Source organism: Toxotes jaculatrix, chromosome 22 (genome assembly GCF_017976425.1).
Source record: "Toxotes jaculatrix isolate fToxJac2 chromosome 22, fToxJac2.pri, whole genome shotgun sequence".
Taxonomy (NCBI): Eukaryota; Metazoa; Chordata; class Actinopteri; family Toxotidae; genus Toxotes; species Toxotes jaculatrix.
In genome coordinates, this window is record NC_054415.1 from 8,355,967 (window position 1) to 8,377,886 (window position 21,920).

A 21,920-nucleotide genomic window follows, 5' to 3' on the forward strand; every position below is an offset into this window, starting at 1 on the left:
GACCAAAAAGCGAATGTAGGCTGTGGTTACAGCGACAGAGGCCTTGTGTGTATATCTCTTTTTGCATGTGCTTTGATTCACTTGTTTTATGTTTAAGTACAAAATATTTAAATATTAGAAAAAATGTTTTCTGCGAGAGCACAGCATTTTCTGTGACTTTCACCAGGTCAAGATCAGAAATGTCATTTTTGTCCCTCAAGCCCTGAGCATCCTGGTTTTAGTGGCATGGCTCCAATGTTAATAATCACATAGACACTCTAGTTGAGGGAAACAAACACACACGCACACACACAGTACATTACAGCCTAAAGTAGGTCTTTGTGTCTGAAGAATGTAAAAGTATTTGAAGTATATACAGAGGCAGATGTAAATTCCAGTGAGCCCAGACAGGCTCTCTTCTGTAAACAGCTGCACACCACAGCATTAAATATCACAGTTTCTGCATTAATGTCCTTGTTATTTTTCCTCTAATTGTTTCTCTTTGTCCATCTGCTTCTGCTGTGTCGTCTCGGCGATGGATGGTTTCATGACTCTGGCACAGACAGGAAAAGATTTTAAATATCAATACCTGGCTCTGTGCCAAGGTAACAAAACCTGTATGCCAGCGCCCTGAAAACTCACTAATTTACATGTTATGGGTTATATTTACAGCTATCTGCAAGAAAGTGACTAAGCGCATTTCCCAAAATTTTGAAGTTGTCCTATAAAGGTGGCTTATCCAGTAGCGGGAAACAACATTTGTGCATTTCACTTCATAAACCTACAAAAACAGTTATATCCTCACAGCTGTAACACAGCTTTGAAACAGGAAGTCGACCAGGGATCACTTCCCTCTTCCCTGTTCCCTTACATTGCAAAAAAATGGCAGAAATCAAGCATAACAAAATCAAACTGTCACAGCTCCCTGCTTAGCAAAGGCACTTTCCAGGTGTTAAAGCAGCTGCATAATGCAAAATGATGAAAGAGCTCACAGGTGAAGCATTGTGACTACTTACCTACAACATCGGGTGTATCGTCAGTCAGTGGATCAGAGTTCATTATGTACTTGCTGCCAAATATGTGCACCAGTTGTTCAAAGAACTTGCACTCCTGCTTCTCCCCTCTGGAAACATGAGACAGAATTTTAGAGTTTGTTTAACGGAGGCTGAAAATTATTCAAATAACAAAATTCTGCTATGAAGTTTAAAACATGTTAAGAGGATAAAACTGTATTTAGAATGGACGTTTAGACCTACAGCACAGAACCACATTATGATGCAGGCAACGAACAACTTGACTCACTTTCTGCCTTCTAGGAAGTGTCTGAAATTGGCCCTCAGCCTCTTTATCCTGGTCTGACACTGTTCCGGAGTGCGCAGGTAGCCTTGGCTGGACATGACCTGAGAGATTTGGATAAAGATGTGTTTGTTTTTGGTGCAGCCCTTCAAGTTCTCCTGGATCTCCTCGCTCCCCCAAATGTCCAGGAGGGCCTCTGTCTCCCCGTCGCTCCAGGGCAGCTTTGTGCTGTCAGCCACCCACTGGTTACTTGAGGCAGCTAACAGAGAAGAGTTCACAGATTAAGAACACACATAAAATGATTAAACAAAGCCATTGTGAATTTTCTTTTTGTTTCACCTTTCTTTTGGCTCAGTTCAGGTACACAGTCGTCCGGCTCATCTGTGACTGGTGTGTCAGCGACTGAGCCGTCTACTTTCAACTCCTTCCTGAAGATGTTCTCCATCTCAGCGAAGAACTTAAAGTCCTCCCTGAATGTAAAAAAAAAAAAAAAACATTAGTAAGAGATTTAATCAACCAAAACTAATGCTATTAACAACCATCACAATAATATAAATGATAAAAGTTTTTAGAAGAAATTACTGCTTTGTCTTCACTGACTTTTCATGGAGGAAGCCATGTTTGAGGCGCTTGATGCGGGTGTAGCACTGCTCCGAGGTCCTTATAAATCCTTGGTCGTTCATCTTCTCGGAGATGTACTCAAACACGTGTCGGTTCTTCAGGCAGCCCTTCAGGGTGAGCTGGACACTGTCTTCACCCCAGATCTCCAGCAGGGTGCGAGTCTCCTGGTCTGACCAGGGCATCTTTCTGCTCAGGTCGGCTAAGAGGTGGCTGGTCGAGGGCCGCTCATCTAACACATGAAACAACAGCCTTATAAATGTCTATTAATCTTAAATTCACACAATATCTGCACAAGAACACTGCAGAGTTCCCCAAATGTGTGATAAGAAAAATTGCACAAATGGATTTGAAGATATTTAATCTTTACACAAGTCAGGATCCTTGTCCATAAAGGGTTGTGAGGTGGCGTCAGCAGCAGTACTGTCCACATCAGCAAACAAAGAGTTGTCACCAAGCACTGGAGCCAGGCGATGGAAGTATCGAAACATTGCGGGTCGTCCTCCACTTCTACAGAACATGGATCAAAGGTAAGCTGGAAACGGCTGAAATTATGAAGCCAAACACCCACTCGACAAATCAATCATTTGTTTATTTTTATTTACCTCTGGCTGTTGCAGTAACGCCTGTAAGTCTTTTTCAACCTTTTGATCCGGGAGTGGCACTGCTCCGCTGTCCTCAGGTATCCCATCGCGGCCATTTTCTCCGATATGTCAGCGAATATGTGGCCGTTGCGGACGCAGGTTTTCAGGCTGTGCTGCACGTCATCTGAAGCCCACACCTCAATGAGAGCGACAGTCTCCTGCTCCGTCCACACTGTGTTCACACCATCTATACCTACTGCAGGTGGAAATAAAAAGACGTTGGACCTGTGATTAAATGTTTATCCAACGGAGCATTTCTTCTGCTGTTGTGCAAATGGATAAAAACGTCTCTACCTGCATCCTGGTCTGCTTGTTCATCTCTTTCATCATACTCATCAATAGAAACTGCTTCCTGTCCCAGTATTTGCTCCAGCTGGTCGTAGAATTTATAATCTACTCTTCTTCCGCATCTAAAAGGTGTGAAAAGAAATTAATATGAACCATTACCAAGACAGTGGATTACATTTGCAAGCATATAAACAGGTAAACAGATAGAAAGATTCTTCTCACTTCTTTCTGTCGTAGCACTGTCGAAAGTTGTTCCTCAGGGACTTGACTTTCCAGCGGCACTGCTCAGAGGTTTTGGAGTAGCCGAGGTCCTGCATTCTCTCCGAAATGTCGGCATAAACGTGTCCGTTATGGATAAAACCCCTCAGCGCCCTCTGAACATCTTCTTCGCCCCAAATATCAATGAGCGCTAGGGTCTCTTCATCTGACCACGAGCTGGGTGCTGGTTTTTCTGTTGACAAGCTGATCTCTCCATCTTTCAACAGAAACACAGTGCTTGTCACTGCTCTCACTAGTTTTGGTAAGAGTGGACTTCTTGATGATTTAAGACTAGTATTCTTTGACAGTATTTATATCTCAGCCATTACATACAGTACAACACAAATTTTAAAATGATAGGTGATAGGTTTTTTGCACCTAACTAACCTAACAAGCTCATTATGATAGAGGTAAGTGTATTTGATATTTGCGTTGTGTAATTCCTGAAAGCAGTTGCAGTTCACATCTCTTCACTCCCATTGAGATTGCAACTTATTCATTACTGCACTGTGCAAATTTTATTTAAATGTTACTATACTGAATACGCCATAAAAGAGTTATACAATTTATGACACCTGAAGCCTCAGCTTTTCTAGTTTTTGTTATTTTGCATTTATACTGCATAAACGAAATCATTTCAAACACTGCACATTATATTGGTGTAAAACTGTATGACTGTACCCACAATCAATAAAGAGTGCAATACTGAGTATGGATGTCTGCTGCAGATGCGCTGCACTGAGTTGATGAGGGGATATTTTACCTGTTTCAGTCAGTGATTCAGCATTGGAGTCTTCTGATATTTCAATGGAGTCAGTTACCACAGTGGAAGATGTTGACGGCTGCTTGTCCAGGATTTGTTCCAGCAGATCGTAGAATTTAAAATCGATTTTATCAGTCCCAGATGAGCTGCAGAGAACAAAGGCAGGTGTATCAACACATTCATGTGGAGCCAACAGCGCAGAATACAAAAGAGATATTCCTTTGCAGATTTTACCTCATGTTTTCTTGACACTGGCGATAGTTAGCTTTGAGCCGTTTGATCCTGGTGTGACATTGATCTGCAGTGCGGGAGTAGCCACTGGCGCTGAGTTTCTCTGATATTTCAGTGAAAATGTGACCGTTGTGTGGGTAGCGTCTCAGGCTCTGCTGGACCTAAATGTAAGTGAAATTCATATTAAAGGTAACATCCTCTTGTGAGCTATTACTATGTACTTGGTTTAAATGGACCTGGTGCTCTGTGAGCCCTCTGGTGACAGAGACGCTCAACAGGAGGACAAAGCATCCTACACGATCAAAGCCTTAAAACACATCTAAAGAAGTTATACAGTTTACATAAGCCTGGTTATGTAAATTAAAGGTATAATTGTAACTGTGATGTTGTCCTCTACCTGTGGGTTTCCCCAGATCTCCAGAAGGATGATTGTCTCTTTGTCGGACCAGGGGACTTTCTTCCTGTCTTCTTGAATGCCCACAGTAGACTCTGAAGATTAACAAAGAAAAAAAAAGAAAATAGAAATCTGACTAAATAGTACCGGTAACTAATTTTAGAAGCTGTAGAATAAATCTCTGAATGAACGACCTGTCACCAGATGTCAGATGTCAAGCACCACAGCTGGATATCTGGGCTGTTCTCCCATGCCCCCTGCAGTCAGTAAAGAAGATCTATATTTACCAGTCTCATGATGGGAGTAGGCAGGAAAGTCGTTGTCTTCAGACTCTCCAGGTATTTCATCCAGCTGTGGCACTGAAGGGAAGTCCTTCACTAAAATTCTTCCCAGTTCATTGTAAAACTTGCACTCAACTTGCCCTTGTCCTTTCAAGCTACAGTTCGGGGATAAAAAGAGAGAAGATATCTAGATTTAAAAAAAACAGGTCAAACCTTTTATTTTATTCTCTCTATTGCAAACACACATACTTGTTTTGGTAGCACTGCCTGAAGCTTGCTTTCAGCCTTTTCAGCCTCGTCTGGCACTGCTCTGGTGTTCGGGAGAAGCCCTGGGCGGCCATCTTTTTGGATATGATGGAAAAAATGTGTCCGGTTCTGTGCATCCCTCTCAGCTCCTGTTGCATCTTGTCTTCACCCCACGTTTTGATGAGGGCCAGTGTCTCCATGTCTGTCCATGGAACGCTTCTAGTTCCTTAAAAACATATGTAGCACTACTTGGTATAGTGGAATAATAAAAGTATAATAATTGTACTAGAACGTGTCATTTTAATAAAACCATATATTGCAGTTAATGTTAATTATCAAACAGTAGTGGTTTTATGAACTCACTAATTACAAAAATATAATACCGTACCAATTTCCAGATTGCTTGTTTGGCCGAGAAACTGCAAGTCCTCATCACCTTCATCATCTTCATCTACAACCTCCTCAACATCGTAGGTGACCTCAGGAACAGCCGAAGGAGCTGAGGAGCTGAGGACGCACTCGAGCTGCTCGTAAAATTTACACTCAAGCCTGGAGTGTCCTCTGGTGGTAGATCAGGGAGAGTATTGGCACTATTTCTCTGTTGTTTCACAAATTACAGCTGAATTTTGAGGGAAATATTGTCCTCTGACAAATTTCATTGATTGGACACAAAGAAATGAAGACAGATACTGAATTGTGTCATTTAATACTCACTTGTTGTTCTGGCGGAAGCATTTCTTTAGTCGTTTGATCCTTGTCTGGCACTGCTCCACTGTCCTCATGTAGCCCCTCTCTGCCATCTTCTGTGCGATTTGCGTGAATATGTGACGGTTTTTTAAGCAGCCCTTTAAAGCCCGCTGCACCGAGTCCTTCCCCCAAATGTCGAGCAGATTGAGTGTCTCCTCGTCGGACCAGGGAACTTTTGTGTCCGTTACAACAGGGAAAGAACTTTCCTGAGAGTCTAAGATAAACCAAAAGTATTAGTTAAAGGCCTGAGCTCAGACAAATAGAAACAAGTATCCACTGATCCACAGATAAACAGTACAAACCTGTATATTCTCCCCATATCGAGATTAGAGGAGATTCACCTGAATTCTCATCATCCACTGAGGAATCCCTGCAAAGATGGAAAACACTCCAAAGATAAATCTGAAGTTTTGGCTTACACACCATTTCCTAATCAGATCAACGTAATTTCTCTCCCTTTGTGGTTCACAAAAAATAGCTTGGAGGTGTTTGGGTTTGTAGTATTTGTATAATGGTTGGAAAGGAACATAATTTGGATGTAATTCAGCAATAATATGAAATATGAAGGGTGAGAGAGATGGAAAGATTGGGTGTTAAACAGATTTAAAGCCAGGGGAGACAAATGTGTGTTCTGAGATGATTAAGAAAGAAAAAAAAATTAATAAAAATAAAAGAGAGAAAAGTCATTCTTGGCAAATGAACCAATAGGAAACCCTGCTTTTATATCTTTGTGTGTAACAAATGAACAAAACATTTCTGGGAATCTTACAAGAAAGCTGACGCCTCTGCAGGCTGCTTAGTGGGAATGTCTACACCTCCGCTCAGCTTCCTCTTCCTGAGAACCCTCACTCCTCTCAAGCTTTGGCTGTCCCCACTGGCTGCTGAGTCTGTGTCCGCAGTCTCATTAGCTGTAGTGAGGTCTATGGTTTCATCACATGATGGTGTACTACTTGAGTTTTGCACTTTCCTCTCCTGAGAAATGTTCCCGCCCCTAACCTGCAGCTGCCAACTGCCAGAGTCCCTTGTCTCCTTGAGTCTTTGTCTGATTGTTTCAGAGCTGCCTGCCCTCTCCAGGTCGCTTGCGTCGATGGGAGCATCGAGAGGTCCTTTGTGCTCTGGAGAGGCTGAGTCTTTGAGAGCAGGTGAGCAGGAGGTGGTGTTCATGACAGATTTGGTCCCAGGAGGTAGCGACAGGGAGGAGAGGATGCAGTCATCCATTGGTAATAATCTTGGATCTATAATTGAGAGTATGGATGGTTAATCAGGCCCTGTCCAATGAGTAAAATGCTGCAGATCACAAACAGTTCTGTTGCTGGTTCAATAATTGCCTGAGCATGTTTCAGTGTTGACTCTTCATTTTGTGCACTACACATATCTCTCACCACCATGAGCCTGCAGTACCTTTCTCTTCAAAGTGACCGAGGTTTCTGTGGTGTTCAAGTACAACCTTCATGTCCTCTGGTGGGAAAAAGGATTGTAAACAGTCCTCTAGGAATGACGGAGCGTCTCCGGCCAAAGCTGCCAACTGAGAAGAGAGATCAAGTTACTAGTTTTAGTAACACTGCATTCATTTGTTATACTGGTAATTTGCTGCCAGATGACTTGCACTGACGCAATATTATGAAATAGTTAATTTACTACAATCATTGTTTTCTTTGACATGGATAAACTACATTGCTTTTTCTAGAAATTTCTGTTAGTACTAGAAATTTGATCAGAACCACATTAGAACCTCATGCAGTCCACATGAGAAATAATTAATGTAAATGTGGCTTTGTGGGTATTATTTCTTCGTTGTTTAATGTATTTCTTTCTCACCCATACTTTACTATAGTGTCCATAGACATTTCTTATGATCCAGCTTTGTTGTTGTGTTTTTCTCCAACTGCTTGGTACAAAAAAGGGAGGGAGGAAGCAGTCTACTGGGACACTGTGGTGCACCTGCGTCCAGTTAACCCTCCTCTCTGTCTCTGGGTCAGTGGTGCACACAGACGAGCCTCTGCTCTGAGCCTATGTGCCACAGTTGGCCTGAAAGGGCTGTTCAGCTTGGAATAATGCCAGAGCTATTTTCTGGTGATGAACTGTCTGTGTTGCATTTGGTTTATTTTGATGGTGAAATAAAATGCAGAAGCACAACAAGCGGTGCAGACCTCCCACACGGCCCGATGAACTCCCCAGGTAGCCCTTCACATCAACACTGCAGTAGGCAGGTAACAAAACGGGGATATAACTGCTGCCAAAATGTGACTTGTTACATTTTGTCAGTAGCAAAAAGCTGCAGTGTGGCTATAAAAAGACAGACGCTCATTTGATCACAGGATCAGGCGAGTGTAAATGTACACGCCAAATTTCAGCCGTTAGTTTATTAGATATGTTGGTGACATTCAAACAAATAAATAGACAGTTCAGACCAATTAAGTCATCTAAATTATCACAAGCTGGTTTAAGGAAAGTGTAATACAAATTATTACGATGGGGTACGTATTATTATTAGTAGTAGTATAATGTAATTGGCTGATGTGTGCCAAACTGGAGATAAAAGAAACTTGATACCTGTGTGAAGTCTGGAACTGGCAGCAGCTCGTCCAGCCTTGATATAAACTCCCACACCAGCATCTCAAGTGCTACATCATACTTTGGCCCAAAATATACAGGAAAGACTTCCTACAAATACAAAGGAGAGACAGGCAGATTAAGAGAGAGATTCATTTAGGATTGTTTGATTTCCTTACAGCACAGTCTCCCTCACTGCAGGTGTAGCTCCTCTGATGTTTTGCTGTACCAGTGTGTGTCTCAACCTGTTGCCAGGTTTCAAAACATAAGAATACTGTCTTTGGCACAAATGTCTAAAAACCTCGAACTTCTGAAATGGTGCAACTGCCTGATGATTTTTGTCTAGTGGTTATTCTGTCACACTTACACTCAGACTATTTTGTAACATTAATGTGTACAGGAAAATTTGGAGGGAAGTTCCTGAACAGCTTATTTTTATTGTATTATGAAATATTATACTGAGCCACTGACAGGTTGGGTCCGTGGATTCATGCTGTTGCAGCCAAATTCTGACCCTACCATCTGCGTACCTCAGCAGAAAACCAGATTCATCAGACCAGGCTATGTTTTTCCAGTCTTCAACTGTCCAGTTCTGGTGAGTCTGTGCCCACTGCAGCCTCAGATTTCTGTTCTTGGCTGACAGGAGTGGAACCCGATGTGGTCTTCTGCTGTTGTAGCCCATCTGCCTCAAGGTTGGACGTGTTGTGCATTCTGAGAAGTTTTTCTGCCCACCACAGTTGTAAAGAGTGGTTTGAGTTACCGTTGCCTTTCTGTCAGCTCGAACATGTCTGACCGCTCTCCTCCGACCTCTCTCATCAACAAGGCGTTTCTGTCCACAGAGCTGCTGCTCACTGGATGTTTTTTTCTGCACCACTCTGAGTTAAACTCTAGAGACTGTTGTGTGTGAAAATCCCAGGAGATCAGCAGTTTCAGAAAAACTGAAACCAGACCATCTGGCATCAACAATTGTGCCACAGTCAAAGACACTGACATCACATTTTTTTCTCCATTGTTATGTTTGATGTGAACATTAACCGAAGCTCCTGATCTGTATCTGAATTGTTTTATTCATTGCACTGCTGCCACATGATTGGCTGATTAAAAAAGTGAATGAAAAAAACAGGTGTACAGGTGTTTCTAATAAAGCGTTTGGTGAGTGTATTTATTTTCCTTACCGTGAAAAGGAAGTGAGTGCTGATTCTCACCTGGAAAAAATATTTTCTTTCAGAGGGATCCTCCAGTAATGAATGCACCAGCTCCACAAAGTTAACCTCAGACTCTTCCACCTGGTTGATGGTTACCTGATCCACACACAGACACACAGACAATAAGAACACAAAACTACTCACATCAAGGGAATGGAGAACAAACATCATTTGATCATTCCACACAGTAATGTGGTCTGCATTTTTATCATGTCTTCCACTGGAGAAGGATACAAATAATTCAACAAAACAACTCAGTTTCCTTGACATTAAATACACGTTTCTTTTAAACAGCTTTGAATCATCTGTTATTCATGAGAATCAATCTATCATTTATGATCCAGTAAACTCTCAAACCAGAGAGAAACAGTTGTGTGTTTTCCAGCCATGTTTTGCTTACGTGGTGATCCTTGGCAGTGCTGACAGGAGCTTTAATTCTGTCCAGATGTGGCTGAATGGTCTGCATGTCCGCTGGGTCCTCACCTCGACACATCTCCAGAACCAGCTGGTTTTACACAAACAAAACAAATACATCACATTTAAATAGCCCTGATTTATAAACTTTCTGCTCAGTAAAAAAAATAATTTTGCTCATTTAAAAATTACTACAGGTATTGTTTATATGAGACCACTTGGTAAAATAAGTTTCAACTCAGTGTAAGTGAACAATGAATATTACAGACCCTGGCCCTGAGTCCCAGGATGAGCTGAGCCCTCTGACTGTAGCTCATCAGCTCTGGGACAAGCTCCGTCACCATGGTAACAAACTCCTCCAGCATCCCGTAGTGATCTACAAGTCCCTGCTGCACAACTTGCCACATTGCAGCTGACAGAAGCTGCAAGGGCGGGGCAAGGAGGCGTAGATAGCGGACAGGAAGATCATTACCTGAAATGGAGGAGAGAAGAAAAACTGAGGTGGTCAACAGCAAAAATGTATGACTGATTAAAACTACTTTGATCCAGACTTTTATGTAAGAGAGCATTAGTGTGCATCAACAGGCAACAGTGGATATTTCAAAGTCCCATAATTATCCACAACCTGACAGAAAACAGGAGCAGGAATAAACAAATCAAGACAAGTATTTGTTTTACCTTGAAATAACCAGGCTACATATAACACCTGCACAAACTGCTGTTTATTGTTTTGACAAAGAAAAATGAACATAAACTAACTTCAAAAAGTACAAACCAGCAGTGGCAGTTCATTTAAACTACAGTACATATAAAGTATCAGCAGTTCAACACAAGAACAAGAACGGTGTGTCAGCAACATCCACCTGATACTTCACATGCTGGCCATGAGCTCACGGTGAATAAGAGAACTTCATTTATAGTGGCAAGGTGCTGGCTGAAATAATGACATGACAGTGCTGCTGCTCTCAGGCGGGCTAACAACAACATCCATCAAACTCACAAACAACTCACAGCATGAGCCCAATGCTGACTTACACTGTAGGCTGTACAAGCTGCTGGATTTCTAACAAGTATTCTAGGTGAAAAATAATGACTAGAATAATGCAATGATCAATGATAAAATGATAGTATACAGATATTTCACCAGATCACTGACTGCCTGATGGAGTGATAGAAAACATCCTGCACAACAGTGTTAGTTAGTCCTTACAGAAACACTGCAGGAAGATGATGAATAGTGAATGTAGGCTGTTCATTCCCGTTATCAGTATTAAGGTCACTGCAAACTCACTGATGCCAACACACAGATCAGGGATCATTATAAGCCTCATATTTGATTTTTCATGAGGGTACACGCACCTCGGCTGCTTCCACATTCAGTTCCGCGTTTTATTTCCATTTAGCAGCTGACAGGAAAAACAAACCGTACAGATGTCCCCCTGCGGTTGTTGCGATCAGGAAAAAAAAAATTATAACGCCTCCTAATTAAATTCTGCTAATTTCTGTGTAACAACGCGTCCATCAGAGATCGCCGATCCAAAACAAAAAATGCGAGCGCAGATTTTCCGGAATCATTTACAAGCTCTTGTTTTTATTCTCGCGTTGGGAGGAGAGACAGAACAAAGGTTTCTGGTCTCATCCGCCTCAGTCCAGATCACGGCAAGCCCTCTTTCCTGGTTGGCTGACGAAGACCGGATCAACCAAGCAATTCAGACTGTGCGGCACTAGATGGCGTTATTGGCTCTTCACTGACCTCAGGTCCGACCAGGTGACATGTTTTATTTGAACCAAATCAAGCTTGTGTGCGCAATTAAACTAAAAGCAGCAATATGATAATTTAAAAATACTCTGTTGCAAGTTAAAGTCCTGCATTCAGAATTAAAATTAAAAGAACAGTTAATATTATTAACATCAGTAAAAGTACATATTTCCATGTTATTTGTGTTGTATTATTGGATTATTATTACTGATGCATTCATGCACAAGTAGCATTTTTATGTTGTAACTGGTTGAGGTAGAACCATAAATACTTTATATACTATTTAAATATTTTACAGTTTTGTTAATTTATCTCCTGTACACCTGCTTATTTATGCAATTATCCAACCAGCCAATCAAGTGGAAGCAGTGAAATGCTTAATATCTTTCAGGTACAAGTCAGGAGCTTCAGTTAATGTTCACACTAAACATGAGAATGGAGAAAAACGTGATCTCAAGCAAAAAAACAACAAGCGAGCAGCAGCTTTTTGGACGGATACACCTTGTTGATGTGAGAGATCAGAGGAGAATGGTCAGACATGTTCGTGCTGACAGAAAGCCTACAGTAACTCAGGGAAACCACTCTTTCTAACTGTGGTGAGCAGAAAAAACATCTCAGAAAGCACAACACATCCAACTTTGAGGCAGATGGGGCACAACAGCAGAAGACCACACTGGGTTCCACTCCTGTCAGCCAAGAACAGAAATCCGAGGCTGCAGTGGGAACAGATTCACCAAAACTGGACAGTTGAAGACTGGAAAAATTTAGTCTGGCCTGATAAATCTGGTTTTCTGCTGAGGCACGCAGATGGTAGAGTCAGAATTTGGCGTCAACAGCATGAATCCATGAACCCAAACTGCCTTGTGTCAACAGTCCAGGCTGGCGGTGGTGGTGTAATGGTGTGGGGGATGTTTTTTTGGCACACTTTGAGCTGCTTAATACCAATCAATCACCATCTGAAAGCCACAGCCTATCTGAGCATTGGTGCTGACCATGTGCATCTCTCTATGGCCCTTTATTTACCCATATTCTAATGGACATTTCCAACATGATAATGCACCAGGTCACAAAGAAATTATTGATTTCATGAACATGACAATGAGTTCAGTGAACTTCAGTGCCCTCCTCAGTCACCAGATCTGAATCCAGTAGAACACCTTTGGGATGTGGTAGAGCAGGAAACTAGCACCCTGAATATGCAGCTGACAAATCTGCAGAAATGATGCAGTTTTATGTATGTTTTAAGCATGAAAATGATTGATTTGTTGTGATGCCAGAGCCACAAGTCTGCCCTTTTCACCTCTCACTAATGCACTGAGAGTATCTGGGGCAGGATGCGGGAGTAAGAGAGTGGACCAAAATCTGATAATACACATCTGGAGGATCAACTTGGACTCTGTGAGAAGAATCCCCTTTCCATTAGTGAGGTCCATCAAAGCATTCCTGTCTTCAGACTTTTGTCATAAAACTGAGGGAACAATCTCCAAAACAGTCCTTCCATTTAAAATATGTCCAGGGTGGCTTTGAGTTTGAACAGAGACACAGCTGGAGTCATTTTCCTAATTTGACATTTTACACACATTTGTCACCCATTTGTTTGTGCATTCATAGATGTATATGTGTATATGTTCACAGTACTGGGCAACAGTTTCATGCTTTTCAGATCTTTAGATTCTTATCTATCACGAAGTACAGTCAGGGAGGTTTCTGATCTGAAGCAAGAAGGACAAGGAGCCCTGCAAAAGGGTATGGTCCTCACAGTGAGATGTCAGCATCATGAAGTATGTTATTACATGAAACAACTAAAACACAAGAACTATGGCAAGTTCTCTTGGGTGAAAATGGCTATTCATATTCATTCATTTTTGAAAGCATCCTCACTTTACTTCTGGAGGATAAAACTTTTACAGTGTGTTTATATATAATTATATAAGTATTATATATAATAGTATAGTATATACTATATATAGTATCTACTTATGAAAATCCTTTGCTCTTCTTTCTCTTCAAGGCAGCAAAGTGAGAACTTAACTTTTAATGAGCTCATCAAGACAGCCTCTTATTTTGAAAAGGAGAAACCGGAAGCACTAGCTAGCGAATTTATTTATTTATTTATTTTGCCTTAAATATTACCTAGACTACACTATCATCAAAGCACTGTGTATGCGTTGACAGGGATGTAGATGTAGTCTCCTGAAACATAACTTACAAGTTGACTGACAGTCTGTCAACTCTGCAACTAGCTAAACCACTGGCTGCAACGGCTGGCAAAGCTAAGCTAAGTAACGCGCTCCTAAAATGGCTAAAACTACAGGTCTGTATCTTTACCATGTGTGATAGTGCGTACTATTTTGAGAGAGGGTTATACACTTAGTGGTGATAAACAGTTCTTAGCAGCTATGCTTGGCGGCAGTAGAGCTCAATTTAGCCCAAGTGCACCGTTAAGTTTTAATGAGGAGTTCAGGTTGTTGTCCTAAACTGAAAACAAACGGCGCCCTCCACAGCTGCCTGCCCACTTTGTGGTGTATTAGCGCCACCTTCTGCTTCGGAGACGAGACCAGAAAATAATGCTACCTGTTATTATATCTGTCTAATAAAATCAAAGCGAATTCTGTGCATGAGAAAAGTTTATTATCTTTATATTATTATATTTTTTGTCGTTATATTAAAATCCAGCTGTCCATCATATTTAAATCACAGCTTAAAGGAATAGCACATCTACATGGAAGTTCATGTATGTGGACAAAAAAATGAACCTGCAATTATATATAATTAAAAAATTATGGTCAGACTAATCAATAATGACAATAATAATTAAGTTCAGTCCTACAACATATAGTTACTGTAGCTATTCTAATGGATGTTCCTTTATCCAGAGCAATCTGAATGTCTATTGAAGGATTTAATGTAACTGTAAAAGATAATATTGAGTGGTACACATGATATTATTAATTTATTGTACATCTATAAAATTTAAGCTTCAAGACTGTACATGTTGATAATGTGACCACTGCCTGTATCTATTGTCAGATGCTCATCTTCCTCTGTCCTCCCTGCACCTGCTGGTTCCTCCACTGAGGTTGATGTCAGCCTGTATGTGGCAGGTGGCCCAGGAGAGAAATGTAGACCAGTATGACAAACTGGCTGATTTCATGACATTGGTAACAGAGATGGTCCCAGAGCTTCTGAACTACAAACAGAGGACTCAGATGATCCTGGGACTAAGAGCTCGGGTGAGTGGGTGTGGATATTAAGACTATTTGTCTTGAATAAAAACAAAACAAACACAAGAATAATGCTTCTCTTTTCTAATTTGTCAAAATGTATCATTAGTTTTATTTTGACAATTAAGCATAAAGGTTTTGCTTTGTGTTTTCCAGCTTATCCTTGAATTGTTAAAGAGTATGGATAATGTTGACTGTAAAGTTATCCTGGGCCATCTTAACCATTTCCAACAGTGGATCACAAACTGCATCAAAGAAGAGGTGGGCAGGATACAGTGTCTCAGATATCTAAGTATCTTTACATGCCAGACAGGACTATCTGATAGTCCTTTTTTGATACTGGAATACAAACAATCACCTAACCTGCATTTCTAACACTAATATTCATTTTTTATTATCAGATATCAGTACAGAAATTCATAATTCATGCATTTTAATAAACATCATGACAGGACCAAGATGGAGAGGTGGGGATTTCACAGTCAGCATTTGTGGAGCTGGTTCAGACATTGCTTAGAGACCAATCTCAAAAAGAAAGTTTTTTCAAGGTGAGTTTTGCCCTAATTTTTTTTCCTGGTTTTTCAGTGGTAAGGCATTAGTTTATCCATCTATATTATGTGTCTATCTGCAAAACGTCAAAAATCTTATGTATATTTGATTCATGATAATGCTTATGGTGTTTTTTCCTTCCCTTCAAAGGAAGTCTTCCCCCTACAGTATGGAGTTTGTTTTGATACAGCACTGCAGATCCTGATCTGGGAGTTCTTCTACCGACTGGAAGAGTTTCTCCCAGTACCAAGTTTTTCACAGGTAGACAGCAGGGTGAAAAAAAATCATCCACCTGACCTTCTAGCTACTCAATCACCAAATTCTGTTAAATTTTAGCTGCAATCCTAAAGTAAAAGTTGGGATGTGTAAATCGATAGTGAGAAAAGACTGACAGTTCTCCAACAAACCATCAATGCCAACACACATTTAAAATGTACATCCACAGTGCAGAGACCAATGTTGGAGGAAGGAGTGGAAAAATTGAGACTTGTGTTTAAAATCTATGCCTTTTTCTTTCCAGGTATTCTCCATGTTTGACCTTTCTTCCACAGATGACCAGCTTGAGCAGTTTGTTTCTGATCATGAAGATCTTAAGAAAATTTTGCAGCATCAACAGGAGCGGCAAAAATTGACTAAGAGTAAGAATCTGTCAACATTTAAAATTCAGTTTCCTGCAGTCAAAGCCTGACAACTAGCGCCAGTCTAGTACTGTTTACATGGAATTTAACCTCTAACATTATCTCTGTTTCTCAGGTGAATTCACCTTCAAGTCAGACACAATCCTCTCCACACTTGCATCTAAACAGACTTCAGTGGCACCCAAGGATCACATTGATCAAAAGATACCTTGGGGGGGTGAGGACAGCAAGCAAGACACTGAGAAACCACAGGGAAGACATCAAGTAAAGTTAGAAGAGGAGACGCAGCTGCAAGCAAACAGCTGTAGTTTAGAAGATATGTGTGAGGATGACGAAGAGACTGACGACAGTTCCATCGAAACTAATCCGACCTCTCAGCCGCAGGAGCATGGACTGTCACCACTCACTTCCTCACCATGTTCTGAAGGACAAGATACTGCAGATGACAGAGGTGAACCTCTCTTGCATTGTACAGGATTTTCTGGTTAATCTGACAAAATATTCTTACTAGAGAATTCATCGTTAATTCTTCTGTTTCCTGTTGGCAGAAGCAGAAGGTGAAGCTGTCTTCCAGCCACCCAGATGTTCAGAAAACTCAGCAGAAGGAGTGAAGCAACATCTGGATCTGAGCAGAAACACAGAGCCATCAGAAGAGAGCACGGTCCAGTCCTTAACACGAAGCAGAGCCACAGTCTCCTGTCCATTCAGCAAAGAGTCCACAAGAGCCAATAAAAATAGCTGCCTGGAGTGTGGAAAGACTTTTTCATCTTGTTCTGCCCTGAAAAACCATCGCTTTGTTCACACTTCGGCACGGCCATTCAAGTGCACTCAGTGCGACAAGACCTATAAAAGCCGCAAAGACCTGAATCAACATGTCCTTATTCACTCTAAACCTAAAGTCCTGTCCTTCGCTTGCAGTTTCTGTGAGAAGAGATTTAGTTCTCAGGGTCTGCTCACAGTTCACCTGCGACATCACACTGGAGAAAGGCCGTTTGCCTGTTCTTACTGTGACAAGAGATTCCTGACAAATTCAGTCCTGAAGTCCCACGTGCGCATACACACCGGTGAGCGCCCATATGCCTGTACTTTATGTGACAAGAAATTTACACAGTTGTACCCACGCACTGTGCACCTTAGGATGCATATGAAAGAGAAGCCATACCTGTGCAGCACATGTGGTATGTCTTTCTGTAGCTCTGGGGCCTTGCTGGTGCATTCACGCAGTCACACAGGGGAGCGGCCTTATCAGTGTGATTCCTGCGGAAAAGGTTTCGCCACAGCTGTACAGCTGACACTACATCGGAGGTCCCACACAGGAGAGAGGCCGTATGCTTGCTCACAATGCGACAAATCCTTCCACAGTAGTTCAGGCCTGAAGAAACACATGAGGACACACACAGGAGAGAAACCTCACCAATGTTTAACATGTCACAAGACATTTTCCCAAAAATCAAACATGAAAATACACCTCAAAGTTCACAAGAACATCTAGCATACTGTTGAGGGAGCTTTTGGAGACAGATTGTTATCATGTGAGTTGTATCTTAAGTCAAAAGCCTGGTTCATTTCTATGTCCAGAAATGTTGTTTTGTTGCATCTACATATCAGTGAATCATTAATGTCTGTATGTAAATATGAACTTGGGATACTCAAATGTTACATGTTGGGGTGAATGTAAATGCACTTAATGTTTTAGGAAACCATTAGTAAAGAGAACGTTTAGGGTTCGCCTATAGGTTTGACACTTGATTTTAGTATTATGCTTATAGCTGAGGTTAAGAAAATCCTCTGGGTAGAGGATGTAAAGCAATAAAATGTGTTGACAAAATTTACCAACAATAGTGGTTATACGTGTGTGAGATAGTAACAGACTTGTGTGCAAATGTGTGTGACAATATATGGAAAGTAACTCCCATAATTTGTGCCTTATATTACTTCTGTCCATAACGTTTGTCTATGACACTAATAAATGTCTGTGCCAAAGATTATAAACACTGCTTTCTATTAACTCTCATCAACTGAATGGGTTTGCAGATCACAGCGGTTCAAAAGGCAGTCAAAATTAAATTTTAACATTTCCATATGAGATTTTTGAGCCTAAATCTTATTTTGAAAACCGGTCATCTGCGTTACCCCAGCAACCGCAGCACTTCCGTTACGCGTCATCTGCCTTCAGATTAAAAGCGGAGAATTTCATTCACTTTAATAACTTTTTCTTAGCGCACTATAATTTGGCCTGTACCCACTAAATGAAAACACAAATCACCATACAGTAAGGAGATCAAGTACAGCCCAGAATGAGGAATTTTAACGAATAAGGCAGGCAGTCTTTGTGCCTGATTTAAATTTTGTGGAGGTACCACTTTTGCTCGCCCAAACGGTGTTTGCATCGACAAACATGTAAAACATAAATTTAATGACTACAGGTTACTGCTCAACTCTGCGGCGTACAGTTTAACATAGCTGCAATAGTTAGCAAAGCCACGCTAACAGCGTCGAGAGCTCCGTGCATGGCTAGATAGCGTGGTCTGTAGTTTACTTTGTATGTTTTACCTGTGAGAGCAATAGCAGAGGTGTCCAAACTGTTCCACAAAGGGCCGGTGTGGCTGCAGGTCTTTCTTCCAACCAACCACCAGCACACCAGACTTGACTCATTTAATCAGCTGATCTCAGTCTTCAGACAGCTGATTGGTCAAACTGTGTGCTCTTCATTGGTTGGAACAAACACCTGCAGCCACACGGCCCTTTGTGGAACAGTTTGGACACCTCTGCTGTAAGCGGTGAACAGCTTGTATTTCTCCCCCTCTGCAGTTAGACTCTCTGGGCCGGATGTTTACATGGCTCGCATCGTAGCAGACTGTTCCCAACCAAACAGCGTCCCCTGTTGGTTGGGTGTAGCTGTCAAAGCTGCTACTGAGTGTGTATAGCGGACATAAGATAAACACTGAATGAGTTTTTTTTTAGATTTTCTCTGCTTGTATCCATTGTCAGCTCTTCATCTCCCCCTTGTCCTTCCTACACCTCCTGGTTCCTCCACTGACGCTGATGTCAGCCTGTATGTGGCCGGTGGCCCTGGAGCACAATGTAGACCAGTATGACAAACTGGCTGAGTTCATCAGACTGGTGACAGTGGTGGTCCCAGAGCTCATGAGCTACAAACAGACGAGTCAGCTGATCCTGGGTTTGAGAGCTTGAGTAAGTGGGTGTTGGGTCTCCTTACATTACGTACCTCAGTCTTCAGATTGTGTACGGTACTAAATCTTCATTTTGAGTGTAGATCCAGCTGAATAATTTCCCCCCTAAATATCTGATTTCCTGTTGGCAGAAACAGCTTGAAAAACAACCTCCCAGCAACCCAGATGTTCAGAAAGCACAGTGGCACAAATGAAGGAACATCTGGATGTGAGTAGAAACAAGCCATTGAAAGAAGATGTGATCCAGTGCTCTACAGGGGACAGAGCCTATGTCTCTGTCAGCAGGAAACCAAAGCACCTCTCGTGTGTGCGCATCAATGAAAACACCTGCTGGGAATGTGCAAAGACTTTCAAATCCCTGGACCTCTTAGAAGGACATCGCCATGTTCATTCTCCTCAACTTCAAAACCTGAAGCAGCCTGTGACAACACTGACAGCACTGAAGAAGAAGTGGTACTCGTCCATATTGCACATCTACATTGTGCATCTACATTTCACAACACACTATAAAACAGCTGATCTCATTTTTTTTTAGTTTTATGTCAGCTGTCAGCTGTGACTCTATTGGGACCATTTCAACTTCAAATGTATAACATTCACCACCAGAGGGAGACACATACCGTGTTGGTTACATTCCAGCTAAACATGGCCAAACATACTGACAAAGGGGCTGGTAAGAAATTCACTTGCTTAAAGTTCCCTAATGGCATCCCTCCCAGGAAACAGTACTCAATAATTCATAACAGGCACTCATAAATTTCAATGAGTTTCTAATTAGGAGGAGCCCAGAGTAATTGTCTCTGAGGTGGTTTTAACAGGAGGAGGATCATGCTGACAGATTGACATAGTCCTTGTGGCAGATTGCTGCAAATCACCTAATTATAAGTAGAAGTCAAACTTTCAGCTTTTAATGATGATTTTTTTTTTCTTTATTGGATCATTTTACAATTGACAGAGACAGGAAGGGTCGGAGAGAGTGTGTGGCAAATGTCCCACACCAAAATTACATCTTCATCTTCACTTGATCTTTTCCCTTGATTTTCATTTGAAGTGAATGTTGATATTCAGGCCTTTTTGTTCAGAAAAAATGAAAGTCAAGAATATTTGCAGGAAAACTGCAATGCCCCAAAAAGCGTTAAGTAATACATTAAGTAAAATGAATGTGTTTTGCACTTGTGAAATAAACATCAGTGTGTAGAAAGATTTCTTAGGACTTTGAAATGTTTTTTTCCATTCGGAGCCTGTTAATGCTAAGCTGTAGATGGAGCTGTACAAGCTTTCACACTTAGCTGTTTGTAGTTAATAAAGAAATGAGATCTAATGTGTTTGACAGTGTAGACTGATTTTGATAACTTCATGCTAAGCTAAGCTAACCAGCTTCAGACTTCTCATTTAACTATCAAACCAGAAATCGTATTCCCAAAAATGTCTAACCATTGCTTTAAAAGAAGAGAGGCAGAAGATAAACTGTGATGAAGTAAAAGCGTGTTATTAATATTAATGTGGAAATCCCAAAAATATCAATAATGGGCTGCTGAATACATTTGCTTGACTCATTTGCTGCTAATACTGCAGGGAGATGAATAACTTCTACTGCAGTAAAGCAGACAGTGTAATAACAACAATCACTTAGTGGAGTTCATTTACAGCAGCAACACAAAGGTCACTGGCATCCCCAATCGAGATCTCTCATGGATATTAGGCACTATTTACTGATGGAGGATAATTTAGTGCGATAACCCTTAAGGACGGTGGCTGGTGGCTGTGGAGGGACATCCAGAGGTATTTTGTATGTGTGTGAGCACATGAGCTTTGGCTTGGCAGCAGACACCGGACAGGTGGATGCTCAGCCAGCCAAAGTCCCATTACTTGCTCAGGGGGCAGCAAGTGTGTGCCTATGTGTGTGTGTGTGTGTGTGGGTGCATGCATGTGGTAATTACTTTTTCTCTCAGTGTTTGTGTGTGTGTGTGTGTGTGGAGACAGGGTGATTAGAGATGGGTGGCGGGTGGAGGGCTTGTCAGAAGTTATCTTCCCATCTCATCTCATCATAGGCAGTCTGGTGGATTCCCTCGATGGCTCAACAGCCCGACGCGGCGGTGCTGCTGTCAATCGGGCCGTCAACGCCTGCAGAAATCGATGCCAATCTCCCTCGGTTTCTATTTTTAACTGAGGCTCAGCACCCAGGCCTTTGATAAGGATGCTGCCTCCTTTTTGGCTCTCCACTTCGCCTTGGATGAGCAGCGCCCGCCCCACCCCACCCTCAACCCCAGCCCCCCCTCCTCCAACCTCTTTCACCTCCCCTACTGATGAGAGGTGATAAGAGACAGACGAGATGGAGCTAAAAGCACAGACCTTCCTGACACTCTGAAAGAGGCTTTCATGGTGGAGAAAATGATGATTGTTAGCACTATTACAAGCAACAGCCATAAAGGTTGTAATTATTAGTCAAAGACATTTTAAGTTGTCACTTTTATCAGTGCTACTACTATTACCACTGGTACTTCTGCTACAACTACCAATAATATACTACTGCTACCTTTAGACTTACAATGTAATACTGTAGGCAGTTTGACTATTTCATCCTAACATTAAGGAGTTTGTACTTTGGAACCAGACAGATGACGAATGACAGAAAAAAA

General features: G+C 41.6%; 2 protein-coding genes across 6 annotated transcripts; one reads left to right on the forward strand and one right to left on the reverse strand.

The window, feature by feature from the left end:
- Positions 1-14: 14 nt before the first annotated feature.
- zgc:113263 (uncharacterized protein LOC503753 homolog) lies at positions 15-17,359 on the reverse strand. Of its 4 annotated transcripts, none has more exons than XM_041030193.1 (24): positions 17,250-17,359; positions 10,187-10,389; positions 9,904-10,008; positions 9,474-9,599; positions 8,299-8,409; positions 7,147-7,270; positions 6,515-6,980; positions 6,048-6,115; positions 5,713-5,959; positions 5,387-5,559; positions 5,002-5,224; positions 4,759-4,907; positions 4,475-4,566; positions 4,081-4,238; positions 3,847-3,992; positions 3,048-3,300; positions 2,832-2,947; positions 2,499-2,733; positions 2,264-2,403; positions 1,876-2,125; positions 1,615-1,745; positions 1,282-1,534; positions 996-1,102; positions 15-532 (listed from the first exon to the last, which is right to left on the reverse strand). In XM_041030193.1, the coding sequence occupies exons 1-24, from the start codon at positions 17,260-17,262 to the stop codon at positions 525-527; spliced, it is 3,897 nt and encodes a 1,298-aa protein (XP_040886127.1). In that variant the 5' UTR covers positions 17,263-17,359; the 3' UTR covers positions 15-524. The 4 variants fall into 4 exon arrangements, with proteins under 4 accessions (XP_040886127.1, XP_040886128.1, XP_040886125.1 ...); XM_041030194.1 differs by lacking the exon at positions 17,250-17,359 and adding an exon at positions 11,277-11,543 and having other exon boundaries at positions 9,504-9,599; XM_041030191.1 differs by lacking the exon at positions 17,250-17,359 and adding an exon at positions 11,277-11,543.
- Positions 13,834-18,057, forward strand: LOC121176190 (zinc finger protein 79-like). 2 transcript variants are annotated; one of them, XM_041030195.1, is made up of 8 exons: positions 13,834-13,990; positions 14,707-14,909; positions 15,057-15,161; positions 15,353-15,448; positions 15,600-15,710; positions 15,970-16,087; positions 16,203-16,538; positions 16,636-18,057. In XM_041030195.1, exons 1-8 carry the CDS (start codon positions 13,975-13,977, stop codon positions 17,577-17,579), a joined length of 1,929 nt encoding a protein of 642 aa, XP_040886129.1. In that variant the 5' UTR covers positions 13,834-13,974; the 3' UTR covers positions 17,580-18,057. The 2 variants fall into 2 exon arrangements, with proteins under 2 accessions (XP_040886129.1, XP_040886130.1); XM_041030196.1 differs by having other exon boundaries at positions 16,642-18,057.
- The last annotated feature ends 3,863 nt before the right edge of the window (positions 18,058-21,920 follow it).